At 39.8% G+C, this 27,206-nt stretch overlaps 1 protein-coding gene across 2 annotated transcripts in view; it reads left to right on the top strand.

The window, feature by feature from the left end:
* Positions 1–20,671, top strand: part of SLIT2 (slit guidance ligand 2) — a 376,642-nt gene extending 355,971 nt beyond the window's left edge. For both annotated transcript variants that reach the window (XM_012472405.3, XM_012472408.3), the window contains 4 exons: positions 9,571–9,725; positions 15,822–16,110; positions 16,943–17,154; positions 18,889–20,671. In XM_012472405.3, the coding sequence (XP_012327828.2) occupies positions 9,571–9,725; positions 15,822–16,110; positions 16,943–17,154; positions 18,889–19,130 (898 nt within the window). In that variant the 3' untranslated portion in view covers positions 19,131–20,671. The remainder of the gene's footprint in view (positions 1–9,570; positions 9,726–15,821; positions 16,111–16,942; positions 17,155–18,888) is intronic.
* The last annotated feature ends 6,535 nt before the right edge of the window (positions 20,672–27,206 follow it).

The following is a 27,206-nucleotide window of genomic DNA, read 5'->3' on the forward strand; positions in this document are numbered from 1 at the left end:
GCCATTTCAATGTCACTACCACTCAAAAATAAAATTGAAATAACAGAAAAAAGCAAGTGCCCTAGAGATAGTCTGCCTTGATTCAAGTCCCTGCTCAGTCATCAATTAACCGTGTATCTCAGGCAGATTGCTTCAGCTCTCTGGGCCTCATCTGGCAAATTGGACAATAAATAATAATGTCCTTTCTGTGGGATTACGGTAAGAATTGTATGACATGATACAAATAAAATATTTGCAACAATGCTTGGTAAACAATAACCAATGATGGCTCTTGGTATCACAAATTCACAATGTCCAAAACTGAATTCATTTCATTTGCTTCACCCAAACCTATGTTCCCATCATATTCCTTCTTTCATTGAAAGGCATCACAGGTGCAGTGGATCTACTCTTAATCCTCTCCGTTCCTTCCTTCAATTTGCAATTTTTCTCAACTCTTAACTCTGCTATGGCTAATTTTTTGGCCTTTTTCTTAAATGCCAGAAAATGCCAAGCAAGGCGACCTCTGTCCTGGGCCAGGACTTTATTACAATGTAAAATCTTTGATGAAAGATAGTACTTCTCCATCCCTGTAGTAAAATCTATCAATAACATTGTTGCAATCAGCTGTCCCATAAGTTGCTAATAAATATTTTTTCTGGGTGAAGTAAATTTTCAAATTTTGATTTGTTTCCACTTCAGTTTGTTTTTATTGCCATAATTTTTGTGATATAAAATTTACTTCGGTAAAACATTGTTTTCTAAATTTTGCATTCTTTAACATGTTATTGGGCCTTGCACATGGAAATAATTTTATACCTCAGGTGCATCATTTCAATTGCCTGGTTAATTCTCCACATTGAAGAAAATTGATTTTATTTCAGCAAAATGAAATCTGATAAAATGAGGGGAAAGTAATACATTGTTATTATGCCTATAGGATATTTTTGGTTAAAAATTTTATTTTAGATGTCAACTATTGTTTCACATAAATCAGTATGAAGACGACTATTTTATGAAATTACCTCTATACTAGTAATTTGCTGCCCTTCGACAAGACTTTCTTTAAATCTAGATAAGGAGAAACATTTTTTACAAAAGTTATTAATTAAAAGTATGTACTTCTTTCTTTAAATTCACATTAATGTTATTTTCCAAACCAGACAGCTCTTTGAAAACAGTCAAATAAGTTGTAAGTTAAGATAGTAGTTAACATGTTTTAAATGTATTTAAGAAAACTCAAGATGTAGTAATTATTCTTTTAACAGTAGAAATAAAGTAGTATGCACATTTTCTCATCTTATCTCTTACATCCTGAGAGAAGATCATGGCTTCCTGTAAACATGCCTGCTGTTAACAGCACCAAGCATACAGGCAGCTGTGTAGAAAGGTTGTTTTCAAAAGCCTACATTGGAATCACCTGAAAGAAATCTTAAAATACAGGTTTAAGGGCACCACCCCTAGTTTCTGATTCAGTAGGTCTCAGGAAGGCCTGAGAATTTGCATTTTTAACAAGTTTTGAGGAGATCTTGTATGCCAGGGACTGCACTTTGAGAACCCCTTGTATAAAAGGAATACATACTTTGAGAGCTGGTTTTCTGCGTCTCTTCCCATATCCAAGTTCTACAACATCATGCTTGATGCTCACATTAAAATCAGCCATGTTGGGAGTATTCCCACCATAAAAAATCAGCAGAGCCTACAAATCCAGGTTTTTGCTTTTTTGACAATACCAGTTGTTAAACGTTTGCCAACAACCTACTGCCTAAAGGGCTCTAACCAGTGTTGCAAATAGATGCTTGATGCCACAAAGAAAAATTAGCACTGAGACAAAGGATTTTTCAGCAACACAATTTTTACTTCCTGGACTGCAGTAAGGGTACCCTCCCTAGCCATTGTGCCACAAGAGCACAATGAACAAAGAAAAACACACAAATGTATCCATTATGCATTTGGGGTCATCCTTACTGCTGTGTCTGATCTCCGTTGGCTTGAGCCAGACCTTACAATCTAAACTAAAATTCGATTGGCTAACAATTTAAAACTTTTCTAAACAGGTAAAGCAATGGAGAACTGGGACATGCCTGTGAGCATGTCCAGCACAGATATCTTGGTTAAAGTACAAGGACATAGAATGTACCAGGTGCTTGCAGGCATGGCGTGTCTAACAGCTATATAAGATAGGGCTTAACAAGAGCTACTAGTACACTTATTCTTTAACCAGAAAGCAAACTGTAAAAAGGAACTTTTCTACTTCCCACAACCAGCAACATAGATGAAATGAGCTGCCTAACAAAGGAATGGATTTGGAATATGGCACACAGGCCTAATCTTTACTGCACTTAGAGAATAGCATTGAGGGACTCAGTAATGGTATTAGTCCATCTTCACACTGCTAATAAAGATGTACCAGAGACTGGAAAATTTATAAAGAAAAAGAGGTTTAGGGCCGGGTGCGGTGGCTTGCGCCTGTAATCCCAGCACTTTGGGAGGCCAAGGCGGGTGGATCACAAGGTCAAGAGATCGAGATCATCCTGGTCAACATGGTGAAACCCGGTCTCTACTAAAAATACAAAAATTAGCTGGGCATGGTGGCACATACCTGTAGTCCCAGCTACTCGGGAGGCTTAGGCAGGAGAATTGCTTGAACCCAGGAGGCGGAGGTTGCGGTGAGCCGAGATCGCGCCATTGCACTCCAGCCTGGGTAACAAGAGCAAAACTCCATCTCAAAAAAAAAAAAAAAGAAAAAGAGGTTTAATGGACTCACAGTTCCACATGGCTAGGGAGGCCTCACAATCATAGCAGAAGGTGAAAGAAATGTCTTACATGGTGGCAGACAAGAGAGAACTGAGAACCAAGTGAAAGGGGAAAACTCCAATAAAACCATCACATCTCCTGAGATTTATTCACTACCATGATAACAGTATGGGGGAAACCACCCCCATAATTCAGTTATCTCCCACTGGGTCCCTCCCACAACACATGGGAATTATGGGAACTACAATTCAAGATGAGATTTGGGTGGGGATACAGCCAAACCTTATCAGTAATAGTACCATGAATGAATGGAAAAATGAATGACAGGCTAAATTTGAGCAAGAGATCCTCAGATAGGGCTGGAGTATTAAAATTTTATTCTAAGTTAGCTAATACTATGCTGTCCTTCAAAGTGACTTTCTTTTCATGTAGGAAAAGATAAACTTTTTAAAACAAAAGTTATTAATGAACAATATATGCTTTTTTTAGATTTGTATTAATGTCATTTTCCAAACCAGACAGCTTGTTTGGAAACACAGCTAACTTGTGTTTAAAAATGAGTAAATTAGGCTGGGCTTGGTGGCTAATGCCTGTAATCCCAGCCCTTTGGGAGGCTGAGGCGGGCAGATCACGAGGTTAGGAGTTCAAGACCAGCCTGGCCAACATGGCGAAATCCCATCTCCACTAAAAATACAAAAATTAGCTGGGCGTGGTGGCAAGTGTCTGTAATCCCGGATACTCAGGAGGCTGTGGCAGAAGAATTGTTTGAACAGGGACCAGGAGGCAGAGGTTGCAGTGAGCCAAGATCATGCCATTGCACTCCAACCTAGGCTACAGAATGAGACTCCATCTCAAAAAAAACCAAAAAACAAAAAAAAGAGGAAATCAGATGAACCACCTTACTAGTGTACAAGACTATATCACACATTGATTAGTTTTCATATTTAGTCAACCCGTTCAAATTCAGGGGACTTTCTGTCACCTATTGTTACGTTTGATTGGCTACATAGAGTTGTGCATTTTACAGGCTTACATTTTAACAAAAATACAAAAGAAACTCAACAAAGAATATCTCTGTATCTGAGAGGCTCAGTCTCATTGGGGAGACAGATAGTAGACAGAATCTATATGATCTTCTTGTTTTTAAGATGTTTATTCAGCCATTCTTGATATGCCATATGAAAAGATGCCCCCCACCCATTTACTAGCTTATAACATTGGGCAAGTTGCTTCATTTCTTTGTGCTTCATTTTCCTCGTCTCAATAAATGTGATTAGATCTGCTTTTCATGTTTGGTTATGAGAACTGGATGAATGTAAAGTACCTAGCATAGTGCTTGGCACAGAGTTGGCTCACGATTATGAGTAATGCTGATGATTCATAGATTCTCTTCCTGCTCAGATAGCCAAATACTGAAGAATAGATATCCAAGTGGGAATTTTATAGCCTGACATCTCACTCTACAGTATGTTCAAGTTGAGAGGAGCCTTTCTAGTTTAGTGAATTTTATTCAAAGTAATCTGTTTTAAAAGTACTGATTAAAATATTACTTGAAAAACTATTTCATAAAACTTTCTTCTGAAAAATTCTTATGGGTATACATAGATATCTTTAATCTCATTTGGCTTCCCATTCCTTTTGACTTAAAGAGATAGATATACAAGAATTTTTTTTTTTTTTTTGAGATGGAGTCTCACTCTGTCATCCAGGCTGGAGTGAGTGGTGCGATCTCTGCTCACTGCAACCTCTGCCTCCTGTGTTCAAGCAATTCTCTTGCCTCAGCCTCCTGAGTAGCTGGGAGTACAGGCACATTCCACCATACCTGGCTAAATTTTTTTGTATTTTTAGTAGAGATTGGGTTTCACCATGTTAGCCAGGATGGTCTCAATCTCCTGACCTCGTAATCTGCCTGCCTCGGGCTCCCAAAGTGCTGGAATTACAGGTGTGAACCACCGGGCCTGGCCAAGAATATTTTTTAGTATCGCTCCCACTTCAAAGGTGAAGTATCATCCGCCCAGAGATACCAAAACGCAATGACCAGTACAGTTTGTCTGGTTTCCAGTTCCTATTCCAATGCACGGAGTATGCCACCAGATACTTTAAAATTTTAAGGCAAAAAGTTGGAGCACACATAAGGAAAAACAAACTGTTTATTAAGCTATAGAAATACCTTAATGTTGTTGGCTGTGGTAGGAATATTCAAATATCACTGTTAATCTGTTGCGTGTAAGCAAAGTGGAGAAAGAAAAGCAGAGACATTTTAAAGCCCCTCTTTTAAGCCCCAAGTCTCTGAACTATTTTTCTGGAGCAGACCACCAACAGTTGGGTAATTGCTTTGTTTTCATGCATCCACTTACAGTATATAAATTCAAGAAAACAAATCTCAAGAAATAGGTGAGTGTAGCAAAACTAAACCACATAGTAAGAATAATAAATGCACTTCAAATTCCCAGTGGAAAGGCTCAGAGTTAAGTGGTTCGCTTGTGGGTTTTGTGAGTCATAAAACATATTGTTTCCTAGAGGATGGTGAAAGAGAGTTTATGGATACTTATCAGAACCCAAAGGATGCCATGCATTGCATGTGGGTATGTAGGAGACAGCAGTGATAGACTGATAAGTGGATTACAGCTCGGGCAGTCTTACTGTGTAGCAACTGGTGTGTCAATCACTGCTTTAATTTTAAGCGAATGTGTAGACAAAGGATTCCTGGACATCCCTCAGTTTATCTCATGCTATGAAAGAAGCATGAAACACCAAGTTAGAATGTTATTAACTCTAAAAAATTCTCTTTAGGTCCCATGTGTAAAATATCATCTTGAAAAACAACTTGGCCAGTCGTGGTTTGCATCTGTAATCTTAGCACTTTGGGAGGCCAGAACAGGAAGATCGCTTGAGATCAGCCTGGGAAACGTGGCAAGAACCTATCTCTACAAAAAAATTTAAAAAATAGCTGGGCATGGTGACATGCACCTATGGTCCTAGCTACTTAGTAAACTGAGGCAGCAGGATCCCCTGAGTCCAGCAGGCTGAGGCTGCAGTGAGCAGTAATTATGTCACTGTACTCCAGCCTGACTGACAGAGTGAGACCCTGTCTAAAAAAAAAAAAAAAAATCTAAAAACATGAACTTTACTGTATTTACCTGTTAAAAGGTCAAGATGAGGCTTCATTTAATTCCAGGGAGATATAAATGGAATTAATCTCAATGATAACTCTTACGAAATTCTGGTGTGATCAGAGTAGACACTTAAAACTTTTAGAGAAAGTATAGTCAGTCTGAATCTCACTCTTAATTGGGAAAATAAAATGCAAACTCAGTTTTTAAATCCATATAATTTATATGCATTCTTCAAACTCTCATTGTAAGATTATTACTTTTGTTAACATTTCAGTGTTTTTTAGTAAATGAACCAAGTTTTGCTCTCTTTTGCTCTCATATAAGGTTATTTACTATAGAACTTTATTCCCAGGCTATTTGGGGCAGAAATCATGTATTAAAACCTTGTTAGTGGTGAAAACATATGCCATTTGTCTAGGAATAGGTATTCCTCAGGTTGTTGATTATAATAGTAGTACATAATAATTAAAAGCACAGGTTGGACACAGTGGCTCACGCCTGAAATCCCAGTACTTTGGGAGGCAGAGGTGGGTGGATCACCTGAGGTCAGGAGTTTGAGACCAGCCTGCCCAACATGGTGAAACCCCATCCCTACTCAAAATACAAAATATTAGCTGGACGTGGTGGTGGGTGCCTTTAATCCCAGCTACTTGGGAGGCTGAGGCAGGGAAAAATCGCTTGAACCTGAGAGGCAGAGGTTGCAGTGAGCCAAGATCGCACCACTACACTCCAGCCTGGGTAGCAGAGTGAGACTCTGTCTCCAATTAAAAAAAAAAGGGGGGGGCACATACACTTGAGCCAGACAACCTGGCTTCAGAACTGTTTAGCCACTAACTAGATGTGTCACCTTGGATGTCCTAAGTACCCACCTCTTGTTGTGAAGCTTATATGAGGTAATACTTGTAAAGTTCTTAGTACCAGGCCCATAGTATGTGCTGTATAATCCTTTGCTCTTACTGTTTGCACTTCTCTTAAAAGGAAAAGAAATAAAAAGAAAAACCGCCTAAGGTCACACTAACCAAAGATGACATCTCTAATGAGAGCTAGGACAAGCTGAGCAAGATTGATCTCTCAGCATTATCCTTGACGAGACTGCCACTGAAAATTCCAAATATGTTTTATGAAACGAATTTTCAGAGGTCTTGTCTTAAACATTCTTGAAGCATAATGATTATCTATAGCTATCATCCAGTAGTATTGCTAAAAAAAAAAAAATTGATTTATGTTATTCCTAATACATCTCCCTTATATTTGTGAATTGATGATGCAACTACCTACCTCCAAGTTCCCCCTCTGACACACTGCATTAGGGTGTATAAAACTGTAAAATGTGTTAACTTATACCATACAACTGTACTGAATCAAACACCATCATTGACAATGACATGCCTAAATTGATTGTCTAAGACCCATATGTGACCAAGAATCCATTTCTCAGTAATATATTGGTCTTCTTTTTGCAATTTTAAAGAGAAAAGCGGGGCCTCATTATTAATACTTATTAAGATTGATGTTGGTTGGAGAGTTGTGTATAATGCCAAAGTAAAAACGATTTGACTTCCGCTCTTTCTATGTCTACCTTTACTTCAATATTTTACTTTAAAACTTTTAGTAATGAACAAGATATGCCCCCAATGAAGTTAATATGTTTCTGCCAGGTTTTAACATTATCTTACAATTAATATTAAAAATAAAGCTAAATTAAATTCTTTCATCAAGAAGAATCAGAAATTGTATTGAATTATTTGTATCATGATGATCACGGTTGGGTGGGGTGCTGATATGATAGTGATGGTGATAATAATATCTCACATTCATTTTGGCTACGCTGTGTATCTTTCAGTCATTTTACATAGTCATCAAATTAACCATGGAAGGCAGAAATATTTATTAGCATTTTCTGAAGAGAAAACTGAAATGTATTAGTAATAAAGTAACTTATCTAAATCAAACAATAAATGCAGGACCAAGATTCAAATCCAGGATCATCTGACTACAGAGTCTGTATGCTTAACCACCAGCTGATGTTACTTCTTGGCACATCCTCTTAGAAGAGAGTCATATTTAAAACCACTAATGGATGGTGTGTGATTTAACTTAGAAAATAATTTTCTGGTCTCTTTTCCTCTGCCAATTGTATTGATGTTAAGTGTTAGGATGATTAAATGTGTAAAAGGCAAAAATATTGATGGACATGTCTAACATTTCATTTTATAAAGTTGTTATCTGAGACAAGCTATCAAAGATTCCTACACGTGTGGACTCTTCTAACCACTTAAAGAGAAAGAATGTCAAATGTTTTCACATTTCTGCAGAATGGTTTCTGTTGTTCTCAAATCAAAAAACATTTTGTTGTCTGTCAGCAATACAATGGAATGTGATTAGACTCCAGTGGTGAGAACAATGCAGAAATATGTTAATGCATTTCTGTTATTCCCTGGGCTTCGCCATTTTGCAAATTTAAATATCAGTACCTAGAAATTTAAGGAGTCATCTTGTATATGGAGTATTAAGTGTTCACATTTGGGAATAGTCTATTATGTGCTCCCATGTTTCCATGTTGGAACCTTTTTCAGTCTTCCCAGTCAGTATCCCAGCATGTTAGATCTTTAACAATCACTATTAACTTTTTGATCCCAACTTCCATTATGCCATATTTTGCTTGTATAGCGAAAGGTGAGTATGTTCCTGACACTGCACTGGGTATTGGTCCCATTTCTTCTTTGGTCCTGTCTCATTGCTCTGGTTTGCTTTTTTTGCCTGCTGTAACACCAGAGTTAGATTTGCAACCACACTTTAAAACCATGTAACACATATTTACTAATTGCACTCAACTTCATCTTATTTTTTCATCCTCATTTTCCATTTACCTCATTTCATCTTTTTGTCTTTATTCACTACATTAATTTCTATAAGCCTTTCCAAAGTTTTTGGAAGGTGACAGTAATAATTGTTAGACCTGGCCCTTGAAAATTTTAGAAAAGAATCTGGTGAACCACTGTCACTGCCACATTTCCTAGATATGACTGTGTTTAGCATTTTATTTAATCTGCTGTTCTCACATCTCTACTGAGCATAGACTTTTCACAGTAATGTCAGTTGATGAGTACCCCTCTGAAAAATGCACAGAAAGTAAGAGGATATTATTAACAAATTTCAAAAAGTGCTGAGATCCCACCAATTTGGTTCTCCTTGCATTTGTGTGTATGTTTGATTCTGGTAAGTCCTAATATACAGGTTTTTCTAAGAGCAGAAGCCAGCAGTTACCTAACATCAATGTGTCTAGAGTGTTTTTGGCACTGGCCTAGGTTCCTAGTCTTTTCAGTACAATTTGAAGTGACAGTATCTTGGTAAATAGAACTTTTATGGCGTTTAAAAGCAAATAAATAAATCGTCCTTTGTAATTGCTACATATTGAGAGAATGTGGATGGACGATGATTAAATGTAGTTATTTCTACTTCTCCCCATGGAAGAACAAACTTATTTTGTATTCAGTTCCTGAGAAGCTGAAATCTATCACATCTCCTTGAAAATAACTGTTTTTGAAAAAAATTCAACTACTTGTCTTTATCTTCATTAATGTTATCTTTATCTTCATTACTGTTAGATAGCCATGTTTTTTTCCAAGAAGCACTTATCAAAGTTTGTATTTTAACTACTTTGCTTTAATGAAAAGAAAACAGAAGAATCAGCCAAGTTTTTTTTTTTCCATTGCAGTGTGGAGACAATCAATGATGGAAACTTCCACATTGTGGAACTACTCGCCCTGGATCAGAGTCTCTCCTTGTCTGTGGATGGTGGGAGCCCCAAAATCATCACCAATTTGTCAAAGCAGTCCACTCTGAATTTTGACTCTCCACTTTATGTAGGAGGTAAGCCCTCTTTCAAATTCAGTTGGTCCTCAAACCCTGTAATTCTCATCATGGATAAATTCAGAAGTTTATTAATGCCTAGTGCATCAGTATTTGTCATTGACCAATAGTGATTAATCATTGAAAGATGGACAGCAAAGACAGAACAGAAAGATCTCTAGGTGGGTATTAAGGGATCATTTTATAATCCCATCTCTGGTTCTAACTAAATGTATCATCTGGGTAGAGAAGGACATTGATTAATATTTCTTTTGTATCAATGACATGCTAGGTGATTTATGTATAATTTCATCTTATATTTGATCTGGTCTATGGAAAAGGAAAGGTGGTTAGAGGTTAAATCATGCAGTAAAGAAAATGATAAAACAAGCTCAATGCAAACTGGAGAGTACACGACCCCACCCCAGCTCCCTTAAGGAGGCAAACCCTATCAGCTCAGTCAAATGTTACCATGCTGGAGCTTCTACACTACCAGTTGCTAATTCATGTGGATGATAGGATAATTATCAATGTAATCTAATGATGGACTGAATGATTGAATGAACAAATTAAATGTACAAATTGTATTGGAATAACAAGAAATAGTTCTGTTCCACTAAGACCTTAAGGTGAATGAACAAGAGAGTGGGTTGGAAAGGTAGCTTAGGGCTTGAAATCATATAGTGAAGACGCTGGGCTTTATTTTTAAGTGAAAAGAAGGCAGATGAGTGAATAAATGAGGGACAGAGATATAAGCAAAGTTCTAAAGGCACCTATCAGAGAGGACCCACAAAGGAGGGAGTTCCCAATCTTGCCTCTATTTGGAGGAACAAATGCAAACTGGAGGCAGAGAATTTCAAAATTCTGGTAAAGGAGCTAGAAAGCAGTTAATGCTGAATTGAGAAGCATTGAATTAAATTACATTGAATTTATTTGAAATGACTGATAAAGCTAACTTATTTTGCAGATAAATAAGTAAAAGCTTTGATGAACAGGTTAATGTACAGTTTCATCACAATGACAGGTATTTTCATGAGTTTCACATCATTCTCTGAAAAATGACAACCCATGCTACACCATTATCTCAACCACTCAAAGCCTTGTCTTTACTCCCTCAGTCCAGGGCACTTCTGTTTTTAATAATTTCAGTAGTAGAGAATCTTAACACTTTGATAGAGTTGGATTGTTTTAGAAACAGTTTGAAATCTTTGGTTGAATTCTGTAAATATTTATTGAGTACCTACCACATACTAGGCACTAAGTAAATGGATACATAAAGGATACAAAGTTGAAGAATCAATTTCCATTCTACTCCCTAAAACTTGGGGAATGCAGAGGGATCTTCAAGTAACTATAATGCATTGTAAATAAAGCATTGCATAGTGAGTCTACTCAGCAAGTTGACTAATTGCTTCATGGGAGTCAACAGTGGAGGGTCTCATTAAAACTGAGTCTTCCATTCTTGCTGGCACTCCAGTTAACAGGGTTGCTTTTGGATGGGGGAAGCCAAGTCACAAGTGTATCTGTGATTTGAGAGAAAATAACTTATATTTATTGAGTACATGCTATGTCCCCAACATAGTGCTCCTTTTATAGCCTTAATCTTCAGAGATCTTAGGAAGTAAGTATGATTTTCTCTGTTTTGTAGTCCCTGAGAAGCAGTCTCAAGGATTTTATATAACTTGTCCAAGTTCACAAAGCTATTATGTAATAGACATCTCATTTAAGTCCAGGTCCACCTGACTCCAGAGTCACCTGCATGGCCATTCACTTCTTAACATAAAGCAGAAAAAGAAGAAATCTAAGTGTTGTGGCCTTTTGTTGTTTATGGACTTTTCATTCATTTGATTTTCTCATGCTTTAATTGGAAACCACTTCATTAAATCTTTCGACCCCCTTTAGAATGTAGTGCAAGACAAATTTTAAAATTTTTAAAATACAGGGGGCTGGGCATGGTGGCTCACAGCCATAATCTCAGCACTTTGGGAGACTGAGAAAGGAGGGTCATGTAAGCCTAGGAGGTTGAAGCTGCAGTGAGCCATGATTGCACCATTGCAGTATAGCCTGGGAAACAGAGCAAGACACTATCTCAAAAAAAAAAAAAAAAAAAAAAAAATGGATGGCATTGTTTAGGTCAGAACATTTTTCCAAAAAAAAATAAAGATGAAAAAAAATTTTTTAACTTCAAAATGAAAAGTACCTGTCCTTCTGAAGGTAGAGGGCCTGGAAAAATTCAAATAGCACCTCTGTCCACCCAGGCCTCAAGGAAACCACTTGCATCCCAGTCCCACTGCCAGAGAACACCATGGGCCACTTCCTCTCAGTTTAGAGTGCAGTCTCAAGGGTGATTCAGATTTTAAAAACACAAAAGACCTGTAAGACCACAGCTTTGAATACTGTGGAGTAAAGATATGAGAAGCGGAGGGAGAAAAGGTGAGTGAGTTAACTACGTGCCCTTTAAAAATGGTGACTACAATGAGATACCATCTCATACCGGTCAGAATGACCATTATTAAAAAGTCAAAACGAACAGGTGCTGGCAAGGTTGTGGAGAAAAAGAAACACTTAAACGCTGTTGGTGGGAGTGTAAATTAGTTCAGCCATTGTGATAAACAGTATAGTGATTCTTAAAGACCTAAAAACAGAGCTACCATTCAACCCATCAATCCCACAACTGAGTATATAGCCAAAGGAATCTCAATCATTCTGTCATAAAGACACATGCCTATGTATGTTCATTGCAGCACATTCACAGTGGCAAAGACATGGAATCAACCTAAATGCCCATCAATTCTAGACTGGATAAGGAAAATGTGGTACATATACACCATGAAATACTATATACCCATAAAAAAGAATTGAGCTGATGCCCTTGGCAGGAGCATGGAGGGAACTGGAGGCCATTATCCTTAGAAAACTAACACAGGAACAGAAAAACACATTCTGCATGTTCTCACTTACAAGTGGGAGCCAAATGATGAGAACACATGGACACATAGAGAGGAACAACACACACTGGGGCCTATGGGAGGGTGGAGGGTGGGAGAAGGGAAAGGATCAGGAAAAGCAACTAATAGGTAATACGTTTAATTCCTGGATGATGAAATAGTCTGTACAACAAACCCCTCATGATATGGTTTACCTGTATAACAAACCTGCTCATATACCCCTGAATTTAAAAAAACAAAACAAAACAAAACAAAAAACAGGGATGCTATCCCAGGAGGACTGCCTGAAGGTGATGCCCCAGCATCTGGGGAGAGGCAGCCCCTAGGGGAATATATGCCTCAGCCCCTTGGGGAGTATATGGATATATGGAGAGGCAGCTTAACCCATGATTATCAACTACCCATGATAGGTCCTGGCACAAAATATTTTTTTTTTTCTGAAACAGTTTCACTCTTGTTGCCCAGGCTACAAGTGCAATGGCATGATTTCGGCTCACTCCAACCTCCGCCTCCAAGGTTCAAGTAATTCTCCTGCCTCAGCCTCCTGAGTAGCTAGGATTACAGGCTCCCGCCACCACGTCCAGCTAATTTTTATACTTTTAGTAGAGACAGGGTTTCATCATGTTGGGCAGGCCGGTCTCAAACTCCTGACCCCCTCACGTGATCCACCCACCTAGGCCTCCCAAAGTGCTAAAATTACATGCATGAGCCACCGTGCCTGGCCAACACAAAATAATGTAACTTTCATGTTTTCTGTCTACAGTCCAACTGAGCCTTTATTACCTAATAGGGAAATAAATCAATAAATAAGACCCGTGCGTGGAGATCCATGCATGTGCGATACATGCCCTCCTTGTCCTGGCACGGGACAGAGGGTCTAGGCTTGATACTTGGTCTTTTTATTGCCATTTTGAAGCATATAGAAATAAGGCTAAAAGGTGTCTGCTAAGTTATCTGCTGATTGATTGATTGACTGATTGATTGAATTCCAAATAGGTCCATGGCATAGAGGAAAGGCTTAAAAAAAAATCATGGATCTACTTCTGTTTGTCACTAAAGACCTAGTTTTTTCCTAGCTAGCATATGAAAAGATTGACTAAGAATAATTCTCGATTTTATGATAGCCTATTGAAAGTCAAATATATCTATGATGTATAAACATTTTCATTTACAAATTACTCTAGTCAAAGCTGGGCCTTTCTAATTGTTAGCTTTGGGACAAAAAGGAACAGATTGACTAATAGTTTCTCGGTGCCGTGGAACTTTGCCAATCTGTATTTAGTCTTGACATGTGCATGTATGTGCATTGTACCTATATCAAAATGGGCTATTAAAAATAGTTTTGGAAGAAGTTCATTTTTAACCACTGAAAAAAGGACCATAAATGTGTGGTCATTAAAGTCCTTACGATGGATGGATATGATTAAATTAGAAAAACTTACCCCAGAGCAAGGAATTTTCTGTCACCAGTCCTCTCCTGGAAATGGTAAATTTCATCCTTTTGACCCTGCTCTAGAAAGCAACCCAAAGCAAGAGGGACATAGATGAAAGGCCTGTACTCACAGAACTTCGCAGCCAGGAGACCTCGTTCAGTGCCTGTCAGAGTGTGACTGTGGACGACCTGAATCACCTGAGCCGTGTGTAGATATTTAGGTTTCAGCACCTCTCCTGTTCCTACAGGATCAGAACCTCAGAAAGGGGAGAGAGTGGAGCCTGAGAAGCTGCCTTTGAGCCTGCACTGCTGGTGGTTTTTACTTAGGACAAACTTAGGATGACTTCTCTGTTCATATGTTCATGGTATATAGATGACAATACTAAGCCCCAGAGGGAAGAAATAACTGCTCCAAGTGCACGCAGAACCAGAAATCCTTACCCTCTAACCTAGTGGTTTCGTGCATGTACACCTAGCTCTCTGACTTTGGTGCCTGCTTTCAATGCCAATGGATAGTCATTTCCTGTGGATGGGAAAGGAGAAGGTGGCATAAGTTCAGACCCAGAGTGTGCTACGGTTCTTGGTCTTTATAACAACAAACCCCCTAAAGAATGAGAAACTGGGTCTCTCTCAGCCTAGAACTTCCAACCAGTAGTCCAAAGTCCAGGCACAGCTAAGGCATAATTGGGGGGTTGTGGGGAGGCAGTGGTGGTGTGGTCAGCACTCTGAAAGCCTCCACCTCCCCTTCCCTTCCCTGGATGGGTGCCTACTGAAGGATGCCTTCCAGGAACTATTTAAGGGTCTGGCTTAGGCCATGGAAAGATTCTTCTGTTTTGCCAAATTGAGGGTTACCAGATGACTGTCATTAGTGGAATGTATTTATGCAAAGATTGCAAATACTCTGTTTTGAAAGAGATTTCTTTTGTATTTCTGATTTCTTGGACTATGTAGTCTTCACTCTCAATTAGCAGGAAAAAAAAATGATGTGAATGAGGTGCTGTCCTGAAAAGAATCAGGAGTGAGTTTTTAGGCATTGGCATCCCTGACCAAGCTCAGGATGTTGCCAGGAGTGAGCTGGATTCGTTGCTAACTTAGGATGTGGCAGGGCTGTGGTGAATGGTCACTGTGAACCCCAGCACTAAGCCTCTGAGACCTGGTAGGCCTAACCCTGGCTCCAGAGTTGGAGGAGGTTCTTCTTGTCAGCCTGACTCTAACCTGAACTCGCTGGGTCACGCTGGGCATGTCGCTGGAGCTTCCTGGGCCCTGGCCCCTTGTCTTTAAGATAAGGACTAGAGTTAGTCAGAGCACCACAGATTGAGTTTCATGGAGCTCCAGACTTCCAGCAGTGTGTGCCTGGAGGTGGGGGGTGGAGGGCAAACCGGAGAGGAAGCATTCCCTTCCCCCAGTCTTGCCTTTAAGGACGTAGCTTTGCCTCTAGGTTTATATATTTGTGTACATGTAAAGTTTTCTTTGACACAAATTTCAAAAGTTAAAGATTGACCACCAGTGAACTAGGTATTTTATTCTAGTTGTGGATTAGAATTTCCTGGAGCATCTTCCAAAATACAGAACAAAACAAAAACACACATCTCTTCTCCACCTCACTCCCCTACCACCCTGCCCAAATATCCTGCCACAATAGGTTGTTTGTGAGGTCCCAAGCATCAGGATTTCTGGATAGTAAATGGCTGAGGAACCCCCAAAGAGCCTGACCTCTGACCTGGTGTTCCTCCCCAGGCATGCCAGGGAAGAGCAACGTGGCATCTCTGCGCCAGGCCCCCGGGCAGAACGGCACCAGCTTCCACGGCTGCATCCGGAACCTCTACATCAACAGTGAGCTGCAGGACTTCCAGAAGGTGCCGATGCAAACAGGCATTTTGCCTGGCTGTGAGCCATGCCACAAGAAGGTGTGTGCCCATGGCACATGCCAGCCCAGCAGCCAGGCAGGCTTCACCTGCGAGTGCCAGGAAGGATGGATGGGGCCCCTCTGTGACCAACGGACCAATGACCCCTGCCTTGGAAATAAGTAAGTTTCTGCTGCTTGATAGTTGACCACATACCTGAAAGCCTCAAAGCCAAACTGAAGGGAGGGAGGGAGGGAGCGAGGGAGGGGGAGAGGGAGGGAGGGAGAGATGGAGGGAGGAAAGAAGGAAGGAAGGGAGGAAGGGAGGGATGGAAGGAGGAAGGAAGGAAGAAAGGATTGGAGGGAGGGAGGAAGGATTGGAGGGAGGGGGAAGGAAGAATTGGAAGGAGGGAAGGAGGAAGGAAGAAAGGATTGGAGGGAGGGAGGAAAGAAGGAAGGAAGGGAGGGAAGGAGGAAGGAAGGAAGGACTGGAGGGAGGGAGGAAGGAAGGAAAGGAAGGATGGATTGGAGGGAGGGAAAAGGGAGGGAGGAAGGAAGGAAAGAAGGAAGGGAAAAAGGAAGGAAGGATGGATTAAGGGAGGGAGGGAAGGAGAAAAGAGAGAGAAGGAGGGAGGGAAGGTAGGAAAGGAGGAAAGAAGGGGAGGGAGATAAGTTAGGCATAGGGAGGAAGGGAGGGAGGGAGGAAGGGAGGGAATGAGGAAGGATGGAAGGGAGGAAGGGAGAGAGGGAGGGAAAGAGAATGGGAGGGAGGAAGGGAAGGGGGGAGGGAGGGGAGGGAGATAAGTTAGGCATAGGGAAGAAGGGAAGAAGAGAAGAGAGGGAGGAAGGGAAGAAGGAAGGAAGGGAGGAAGGAGGGCAGGAGGAGAGAGAGATAAGTTAGGCATTAGCACTCTGTCCCTCCTATTTTTTCAATCATCCTCCATTCTTATATCACTTCCGTCCAGTCTCACCTCTTCTGAGCGCGTTCCCACTCCTGTGTTCCTCCTCCCTGCAGATGTGTGCATGGCACCTGCTTGCCCATCAATGCATTCTCCTACAGCTGTAAGTGCTTGGAGGGCCATGGAGGCGTCCTCTGTGATGAAGAGGAGGATCTGTTTAATCCGTGCCAGGCAATCAAGTGCAAGCATGGGAAGTGCAGGCTTTCAGGCCTGGGGCAGCCCTACTGTGAATGCAGCAGCGGATACACGGGGGACAGCTGTGATCGAGGTAGGTAAGCCAGCCCTGCCAGAGGGATCCTGCCTCTTTGAAAAGAGAGAGAGAAGAGGTGAAAAAATGGGAGCAACAGAGACAGAGAGAGGGGAGTGATAGGAGAGAATACCGAGTCCTCGCATTACTTGCAGTGCTGCTATTGATTTATTTTTAAGTGTTATGAAGGCACCAGATGTGAAATGGCCTAAACCTCCACCGCAGGATTGTACACAGCCTTCAGATGCTTCTCACAACTTGCTGTAAAAGAAATATTCCTTTTTACCTGATAAAGAAGCACATTTACTTTACGCCTCTCTTACCTTTACTGGCTGTTCTCATTCATATATATTATTAATTCATATTCTGGCACAGAGAAGATGGTGCTAATAATTCTGCTCTAGTTTTAGTACAAAATGACGTTCGACCTTAGAACCGACTGATTTATCACAGAAAATCATGTGGGTGAGAGGAATGGAAACAGGCTGACTTCTTAGTTCACCTTCCTCCTCCTCCTTTGTCTGTGTGATCGGAGCTCGCCTTGGCTCCAGCTGGCATGGATTTCGTTTTGTGTGTCAGAGGGACGAGACAAGGGAACACGTGCCCTTGGAAGCCTTTAGCAGATGTCTCTTTTTTGAACTACATACTTCATACTGGGCTAATTTATGAAGTTAGTGGAATGTTACTTGTATTAAGTAACAGATTGGATAATATTAAAGTCCAGGTCTAATAAATTAAATTGCATACTCTCTGAAACTGCTCCCTGTGGTAAACAAAACCAGCTGTTTATAGTGTAAAAACAGAAGATGTATTTTTTTTTCCTTTTATGCAATGAAAGAGAAGATTTAATTGTCACTGCAATAGCATTATATTTGTGGTCTACATATATAGCATTCACTTTGCTGAAAGTAAAGAACAAAAAGAAGTATTTTTCAAAGAACAGGAGGCAGTGCCACCAGCTAATAATATGTAATGCAAGTTACAAAGGAGAAACAATGTCATTATCTCCTGAATTGAGTTGTGGGTTCACAGTCACTCTGCAGGACTTACAGTGACTGTTCTTTTTTTTTTTTCTTTAAATACTTTAAGTTCTGGGGTACATGTGCAGAATGTGCAGGTTTGTTACATAGGTATACATGTGCCATGGTGGTTTGCTGCATCCATCACCCTGTCATCTACATTAGGTATTTCTCCTAATGCTATCCCTCCCCTAGACCCCCACCCCTGTACAGGCCCCGGTGTGTGATGTTCCCCTCCCTGTGTTTGTGTGTTCTCATTGTAATACGCGCTTATGAGTGAGAACATTCGGTGTTTGGTTTTCTGTTCTTGTGTCAGTTTGCTGAGAATGATGGTTTCCAGCTTCATCCGTGTCCCTGCAAAGGACATGAACTCACCCTTTGTTATGGCTGCACAGTATTCCATGGTGTATATGTGCCACATTTTCTTTATCCAGTCTAGCATTGATGGGCATTTGGGTTGGTTCCAAGTCTTCGCTGTTGTAAACAGTGCTGCAATAAACATACGTGTCCATGTGTCTTTATAGTAGAATGATTTATAATCCTTTGGGTATATACCCAATAACGGGATTGCTGGGTCAAATGGTATTTCTAGTTCTAGATCCTTGAGGAAACACCACACTGTCTTCCACAATGGTTGAACTAATTTACACTCCCACCAACAGTGTAAAAGCATTCCTATTTCTCCACATCCTCTCCAGCCGTTCTTAAAACGCTTGTGCTTTTTGTTCTTTTCTAGAAATCTCTTGTCGAGGAGAACGGATAAGAGATTATTACCAAAAGCAGCAGGGCTACGCCGCTTGCCAAACAACGAAGAAGGTGTCCCGATTAGAGTGCCGAGGTGGGTGCACGGGAGGGCAGTGCTGTGGACCTCTGAGGAGCAAGCGGCGGAAATATTCTTTCGAATGCACTGACGGGTCCTCCTTTGTGGACGAGGTTGAAAAAGTGGTGAAATGCGGCTGTATGAGGTGTGTGTCCTAAACGCACTCCCCGGCAGCTCTGTCTGAAAAATGTTGTATACTTCTTGACCATGTTGGACTAATTAATGCTTCATAGTGGAAATATTTGAAATATATTGTAAAATACAGAACAGACTTATTTTTATTATGAGAATAAAGACTTTTTTTCTGTGTTTGAAAAAAAAAAAAAGAAGAAATGCTTGAACTCAAGCTTCCCCTATGCTGGAGAAGTATGAAGAAAGATATACCTGGAGGCATTAGAACAGCGACGGGAACCATTGCTACTCGGGTCCATCTTTGTAACATGCTGAAGACAAGCAGAAGCACATGCACGAGGGGCAGAGGAGTGACTGCGCACTGATGTGAAATTGCCCAGAGCATAAAACCTGTGTGCCCTCCTTCACATCAACTAAGTTCACTAGGACATACCAAGCACATGTGTGTGAATGAAGATGCAAGGCAAGCGGATGGAACTCCAGAATTCACAGACAGAACAAATGGATGAGAAATACTTTGTGCAAAATATAAAGTGTCCTGAGGATCTGGGTTCCATTCATGAGAGGAAATGAAAATGCTAAAATAAATTTTATCTTCCTTTTAAATGTCAGCATGTCTGCAGAAGCAGCATACAAAAGTCTTTATCTACCATTTTCCAGTATTAATTTTTTTGTAATATAAATGATAAAGGAGATGATAAAGAACCAATAGATTATTGATAAATAAATTAGTAATATGATTTTTTTTGTTTCTATGAGTTCTAAACAGCCCTATACAGTATTCAGTTTCCATGAGAAATATTTATTGTATCAAAGTACATTGTACTTAACATTTTAGGCCATCCTTTTACTGTTCCTTGATGCTTTAATATATATTAATTTATAATTATCCTGATATTTTTGTACATTTTTCAAACTTAAAAATCAGGATTTTTTTTTTTTTTGACAGTAGTACTAACGTAGGGTTTTATCGTGGGATAAATATGTGTTGGTCTGTTTGTTGACCTTGACATCTGATCACTGATGTCACTGACCCACTGGCCTCATTCAGGACACCTGCAGAGAGTGTGCAAAGTCCAGGAGAGGAAAACACAAATCTGTATACGAGATGGTCATTGTACAGAAAGAAGTGGCCGCTCTGCAGCGTGTCCTCACAGAAAGGAAATGGTGTGTAGCAATCAACACTAGAAAGTAGACCTTCTGCAAATTAATATGTCCTTGACCTTTTTTGCCCTTTTCTGGGGGTGGGGTGGGGATAAAAAGACTGTCATGTCAAGAACTGTGATTTTTTCCCCCAAACAATAAAACTCCGTAATTATCTTAATGTTCCCATGTTAACATGTTTGCTGCTAAATTACAGTGTAGAATTGATAATGATTTATAGTGGACTGTGCTCTTCCCTCATTAAAATCCCGGGGTGCCCTGTAAAGATGCAGATGTTTCTTCCTGAAAACTTTTTTTACAAAGAAAATTAGATGTACATGTATAATTCAGTGTGCTTTGTCTCTCTCCAGACTAATATCAGTTACACTGCTGATGTTTGTAAATTAAACAGATATTTACTTCATTAACAGCTTGGTAGATTTCTTAGAAATTGCACAACAGGCCACTCCTTAAGAATTAATCAAAATGATAAAGAATAAGGAAGAAAACCTACACCTTTTTGTTGCCAGAAATTGGTTTGAGATTCACATGTTGTTATTTCTGGGGACTGATACTGGAATGGCCACATAAAAGAGATGGATATAAAAACATACTGTTTGCCTGAAAAAAGGTATTCAATTAATTTTTTCAAAAATTGTGAGATGAAGTCTAAGATGAAATATTTTTGTTTTTGTTCTTCCTTGGTCCCGCCTCCTCAACAGAACCAGGTGGAAAACAATAAAAGACAGCCACTCTTAGGCCAGGGTTGGTAACATCAAGGTGTGCTATCCAGGACAGAGAACAACGTTGGCTGGGAGAAATAATCCTCATCCTCCGTGATAAGATGTCTTTGTTTCCTTGTAAACAACAACAAAAAAAAATGCACACACACACACATGCATACACACACTTGGTCTCTCAGACACAGACATTCCAACTATTTATTCATTCTTGTTTTAAAATGTCTAAATTTTAATTATAGAAACAATTATGTAGCTACTGTAAAATATTTATTCCCATTGGTTGCTTCTTTTTTCTGAGGGGTTTAAATCATTCATTAAACAAAGAAACATCTGTGAAGATCATGTGATTTAGATTTGCATTTATAGACATGTGTTATCCACATAGCCACTGATTTTTGAGTGCGTCTTATATGCCAGGTACTATGCTCAGGGTTTTCTATGAAATATCTCTTTCATCTGTATAAAACTCTAAGATTATTGTGCCTCCTGCTTTACACATGCATACAGGGCTCATAAACAGAAGAGCTGGATTCCACCTCAGTCAGGTATTTCAGACCACATTGTCTGTAATTAAGGCAATAGCTTAGTAACTACCACCTCTACTACGGGACTTTTAAGCCTTGGAGCCTTATTCCACAGCCCCGTGAGTTTTCCTTCTTGATCACGTAGGTTTGGGCAATCCAGACTAGAGACTTTAAGTTTGCTGTTTTATTTTTTAAGGAAAACAAAAGTGAAACCTTCATAGCTTCTAGATTGTGTTATTTCTCCTTCCTACTTATAAAGACACAAAATAAAATGATGGCTGTCTGGGATATGAGCTGAGTTAGCAAGTTTGTTAAGGGATTGTTTGCCTTGAGATACAACTACCTTCTGTCCATGCACCATTTTTAAAAAATCCTATAGCCAAATAATTACCAGCAAACGATAAATTGAGGGTGATCATATTATAAAAGGTTCCTTTCTTAGAAGGTCTTGCCAATAGGATTACTTTAAATAAGAAATTATTCTAGAGCATATACAACAGAACTCCATGCATTACAACAAACAAAAATTTTCATGCATATTAGAATCAAAGCTACTACCTGCAATAATGTGCATTGTAATCTGAAATGATAAACTAGCTAAACATCTCTAATGTGTTTAATTTCAATTCTCACATGAATGAGGCACCATCAGGAAATGGCATGGGGTTTTGACTTGTGTTTGATTTAAGATCTGTTCATTGAATAATAACCATCTCAATCTTTGGAATTTGTTTTCACTACAGATTTTCTGAAATTATTTCTAAGCAATATAGATGAACCCCTATTTTTTAAATTGCTCTGAGCATTTTCTTTTTTGGGTGATTTGCTTTGTCAGCAGCAAGTCTTTCTGGAGAAATGATCAAAAAACTATTGAAACTGATTCAGTACTTAAAGATCTCCAGCTTTATGGTGTCGTCTACCTCAAAGTGACCATTATTTTAAAAATAATGTTTGTAAAAAAGGAAGCTATACAAGGATATGAAGCTTCATACAAAGCTTTACATTAAGTACATAAAGCTATGTAAAATACATAAGTTATCTTCATATTTACTTCTGTGTAGTCAAAACTCAGTTATTAATCTATCATGTGCAAGAGGCTACACTAAACTTTTGATACACAGTTCACATGAAACAGACATCACTTCAGCCATTTTAGAGCTTACACTCTATGCAGTTGGGTTTGAAGTTGAAGTGGGTAATAGACATTATACAAATGTTCACACTAATACATAATTCTAGATTGTGATAAGCACCCTGAAGGAAGTTATGGGATACTAGAAGAAAGAATGGCATAAGGATCCAATCAAATACATATAAGGAGGTTCAGGAATGCCTCTGTGAGGAAACGACATTTAAACTGAGTCATGAAGGATCAAATCTAGTCTAGGATGGAGGCAGATGGAAGTTTGTGTGGGGATAAGGGTTGGGCGTTCATGCAGACAGAGCAGCCCGTGTGTAGGCCTGAGGAGGAAAAGAACTCATGTAGTCAAGGGAACAAAAGAATTCAGTGTGGCTGGAGTGAGGTATACAATTGTTTTTTGTGTGTAACACAACAGTGGCCATTTTCAGGATTTCTTCACTCACCATATAGTCTATATGTGTCTTCTGAGCATCTGTTTGCGGTGAGGTCTCAAAACATCAACTAGAAGGGATTTTCATTTTAGAATAGCAGCTAGTTGGCTGTGCCTAATTGTAGTTCCTCTAAACTTCCAAATGAAATATCTCTGAGGATATGGAAAATATAAATACTCGAAGTAGCACTGAAAGTTAAGAATAGTAGTGAATGTTCACGAACTGAAGACTGGTAAAGCTGGATAGAAGAAAACAACTGCTGACCAATTCATGCTTTGAATCTCATGTGCATTTTCCCTGCCCTGTTTATACTAAGACCAGAGTATCGGGAAATGAGTCAACTGGAAATATAGCAGAAAATTCTGTGCATTAGGTGTCAATTAAAATCTGAGTTTTAGTTACATCATGGTGACTGCATTGGGCTGAGAAACCCCAGCCTTCTGCCCTTCAACCCATCGTCTACTCTGTTGAATGAAGACAATGTATTCCTCTAGATTATTTGAAAAGATATCTCTAACTCCCACTGTTAAAGAGTTAGGAGAAAATCCAAATTCTTTAGTTTGATATTCCAGATTCCTCACAAAGTGGTCTTCTCAAATCAGCCTTGAGTATGTGCTCTTAGATTGGCAAATGCTGGGGAGGGATATTGTAAAGAAAATTCTGAACTGGAATGGCCACCTTGTAGATATGAGATTCAGCCACATACAGGTGGTAGTTGAAGCTAAGAAAATGGGTACGTTAAGTTAGAAACACAACAGAATGAACTTAACCAGAAAACTAACCCCACTTTAGATGATGCATTTCTGGAATGTAGTCCCAGAATAGAAAGAAAGAAAGAAAGGGGAAGTTTTAATAAAATAATAGGGTAGTCACTGGCTGGTCATGGGTAAGGAATAATAGACTGCTCTCTTAATAAGTCCGATAACAAAAGAAGAGGGAGTGGCAGCTGGAAAAGTTGGTGAGGTCACAGGGTTGTCATTCAATGAATCAGTAAGTATTGATTTATCACCTATGGTCACAGCTTGAGAAGCAGTGGGGCAAACACTTGAGGTATATTCTGGGGATCACCCTGAGATCCAAGCTGGAAGAGCAAGACCAACCTGAGTCATCAATGGAGGTAAAAATCAGAAGCCAGATACAGTGAGGTTGAGGAAACAGGTGTCTGAGAGTAAAAAGTCACAAAATCACCCAGAGTTAAGAAAACAATGTATATGCAAGAATTCTTTTCCCAATGGAGTTCTCTGTTGCCTTCCTCCTCCTCCTCTCACAAAGGGGATACAGCATTTCTCAGGGCTTTGTCCAGACATATAAAATTCAGCTGAGTGGAGGTATCGCCATTGGCATTTGGAATTAGATCTTTGTGTCAGTAAGTGGCCAACTGAATTTAGATTCAAAAGAGAATCAAAAGTTAAAAAGCACACACAAGAAAACAGGGAGTGGGAGAAACAGCCACAGAGACCATTGTCTAGAAAATCTTCTATTATTAATGTTACCCTCCCTTCTTGAAGTGGCTAGAATCATTTTCATTGTTGTTTTCACATAGATGGTGTCAGAGAGAGTAAGTGACTTGCCCAAGGTCACACAATCCAGGTCTCCTGACTCCAACCATAATGCAATATTGATTTCACTGGAATTGAAAGGCAAACTCCATAAACACCATGAGATAATGCTAGAGGAGGAAGTATTTCTCAAGGGTAGTTATTTTGGTTTTTAAAAATGCCTGTGAATCGCACTCACTTTCCCAATAAAAACACATTTTTTAAAAATATCTTCCACTTAGTGAAAGAAAACAAAATAGTGCTTTTTATTGGAATTTCCTTCCAAAAAATGAAAGTGGAGGGATGGAATAGCACGGTTGCTTCAGTATTTTTGGTCATTGTTCTCAACAGATAAGCCTTGATTGAGTGGGCTGACCTGGAGCAACTGAATTCTGTTGCTAACATAGTCACAAGGACAGGACCAAACACGCCCTAGTCCAGTTATATCAGTCGCAAAGTCACATCCTTGGACTTAATCCAGCTCAAAAGCTATTCTTTGTAAGGAAAAAAGAGACAAGGATAAAAAAAACTATAGAGGAATTTCTATTTGAATGAGCATATCTGATAATGTGCCTTAACCATAATCTCAGAGGGCTGTGTTATCTCAGAAAGGAGAAAGATGAACATCTTTGAATTGCCTAATCTTGCACTTGCTTGATCCTGCTTGGTCCCCGCTCACAATATTACCATTCAATTACCTCCACCACTCTCAATTACATCTTGCTTTCAATTACATCTCTACATTGATTTTTTCTTCCTATTATTCTGCGTTAGCCACAGTTCTCCTCTGATGTTTGTCAGCTCTTTCATGGAACTCTGAATGAACAGGAACACATTTCTGAGTGACACGCACGATACCCTGTTTGGGAAATAAATCACTTATCATTTGGCAAAAAAAAAGGACCTGCTGGTCTAACAGTTGAGTAAATGAAGCAGGAATCATAGGAATCATTATATCTGTTTCCTCATTTAAACTTGTTTTCCTTTTTCCTCTTTTCTTGTAAATGCTTTCATATTTTAGAAAATTGGCACACAATTGTACCATTAGAAAAGATAGTCTGAGAATGAAGAAGTGCAGTACAGCAATTCACATCCTGCTTTTTCCCAACTGGGCACACCCAGGAGGCAAGAGGCCCAGGCAGTGCAACTGAGTCAAACCCAGGGCTGCTGCTGTGGACCCTGATGTACACAAATACACACATGCACAGACACACATGCACACATAAACATAGGAATGTGCAATAATGTAGGAATAAAAGAAAAAAAGTTGCTCAAAGAATTGACTCATTTCCAAATCTAAAAGGTAATAGTTTGTGTAGCACCCTCATCTCCTTCACTTGAATTCTTTTCCTATTAAAAGCAGAATCCAGTACATAGAAAACCAGTTTCAGTATGGGACCCAACCAGGGGGTCTGTAATGGGAAAAACATCTTTGGGCTGAGAACAATGGGGAAGTTACCTTTCCGTGTTCCTTTTCTCACCCCAGCTTAGGTCTTCTTTTGCTTTACAATGTAATACAAGTGTGCATCCATCCCATTTCTCAGGAGACACTAGCATGCCCTAGTCAGTCTCCTATGGACAGTGTGATGTATCTACCAGAAAAACATCAGGACCAAAGGACTTATCCTGCCAGCTTCTGGCCTCTCCCAGTTGACAGTCTTCAGCTTTCGGCCAACTTTGGAATTACCTGGATAAAGGGAAGCAGCTTGCCCTGTATCACACAGCTTTCCTAGAGCAGTGTGATGCAGAGATATACATATCTGACTCCTCTCCCCAATTTGGGATATTTATGAAGGGCCATCCCAGTTCACAGGTCCTCGTGGGATCAGCTGAAACCTTCTTTAACACAGCATCACGGTGCAACTTTTACTTCTGCCCAAGCCTACTTTCTTTTCTTTCATCCACAGGTGGTGACCTCCAGAGCACTCCCTCATAAACCTCATGCACACAGCATCAGTGTCTTCAGGAATACACCTGGAATCCTCCTGTCTCTGAGTTACATAGAAAGCAGGAGACTGCAGTGAAGAAATGAGCTGTCCTTTTGAGATTCAGAAAGCAGCAAACTTATACCTCACAGGGAATTAAGGAACTTAAAAATAACATTTCTTAAAGTATCATGGCCAGGTGGCAGCCTGCTTGGATGAGACAGTGAACCCTGAATATCTAAGACAGGTCTCAATTATTTTAGAAAGTTTACTTTGCCAAGGTTGAGGACACGTACCTGTGACACAGCTTCAGGAGGTCCTGGTGACAAGTGCCTAAAGTGGTTAGAGCACAGCTTGGTTTTGTACATTTTAGGGAGACATTAGACATCAATCAACATATGTAATACGAACATTGGTTCAGTCCAGAAAGGCAGGACCACCCAAGCAGGGAAGGGGCTTCCAGGTCATAAGTAGATAAAAGACAAATGGTTGCATTCTTTTGAGTTTCTGATTAGGCTCTTCAAAGGAGGCAATCAGATAAGCATTTATCTTAATGTGCAGAGGGGTGACTTTGAATAGAATGGGAGGCAGGTTTACCCTAAACAGTTTCCAGCCGGAGTTTTCCCTTGAGCTTGGTGATTTGGGGGCCCCAAGACT

This window comes from Aotus nancymaae, unplaced genomic scaffold (genome assembly GCF_030222135.1).
Source record: "Aotus nancymaae isolate 86718 unplaced genomic scaffold, 86718_ANA_hifiasm-v0.15.2.pri h1tg000006l, whole genome shotgun sequence".
Lineage (NCBI taxonomy): Eukaryota > Metazoa > Chordata > Mammalia > Primates > Aotidae > Aotus > Aotus nancymaae.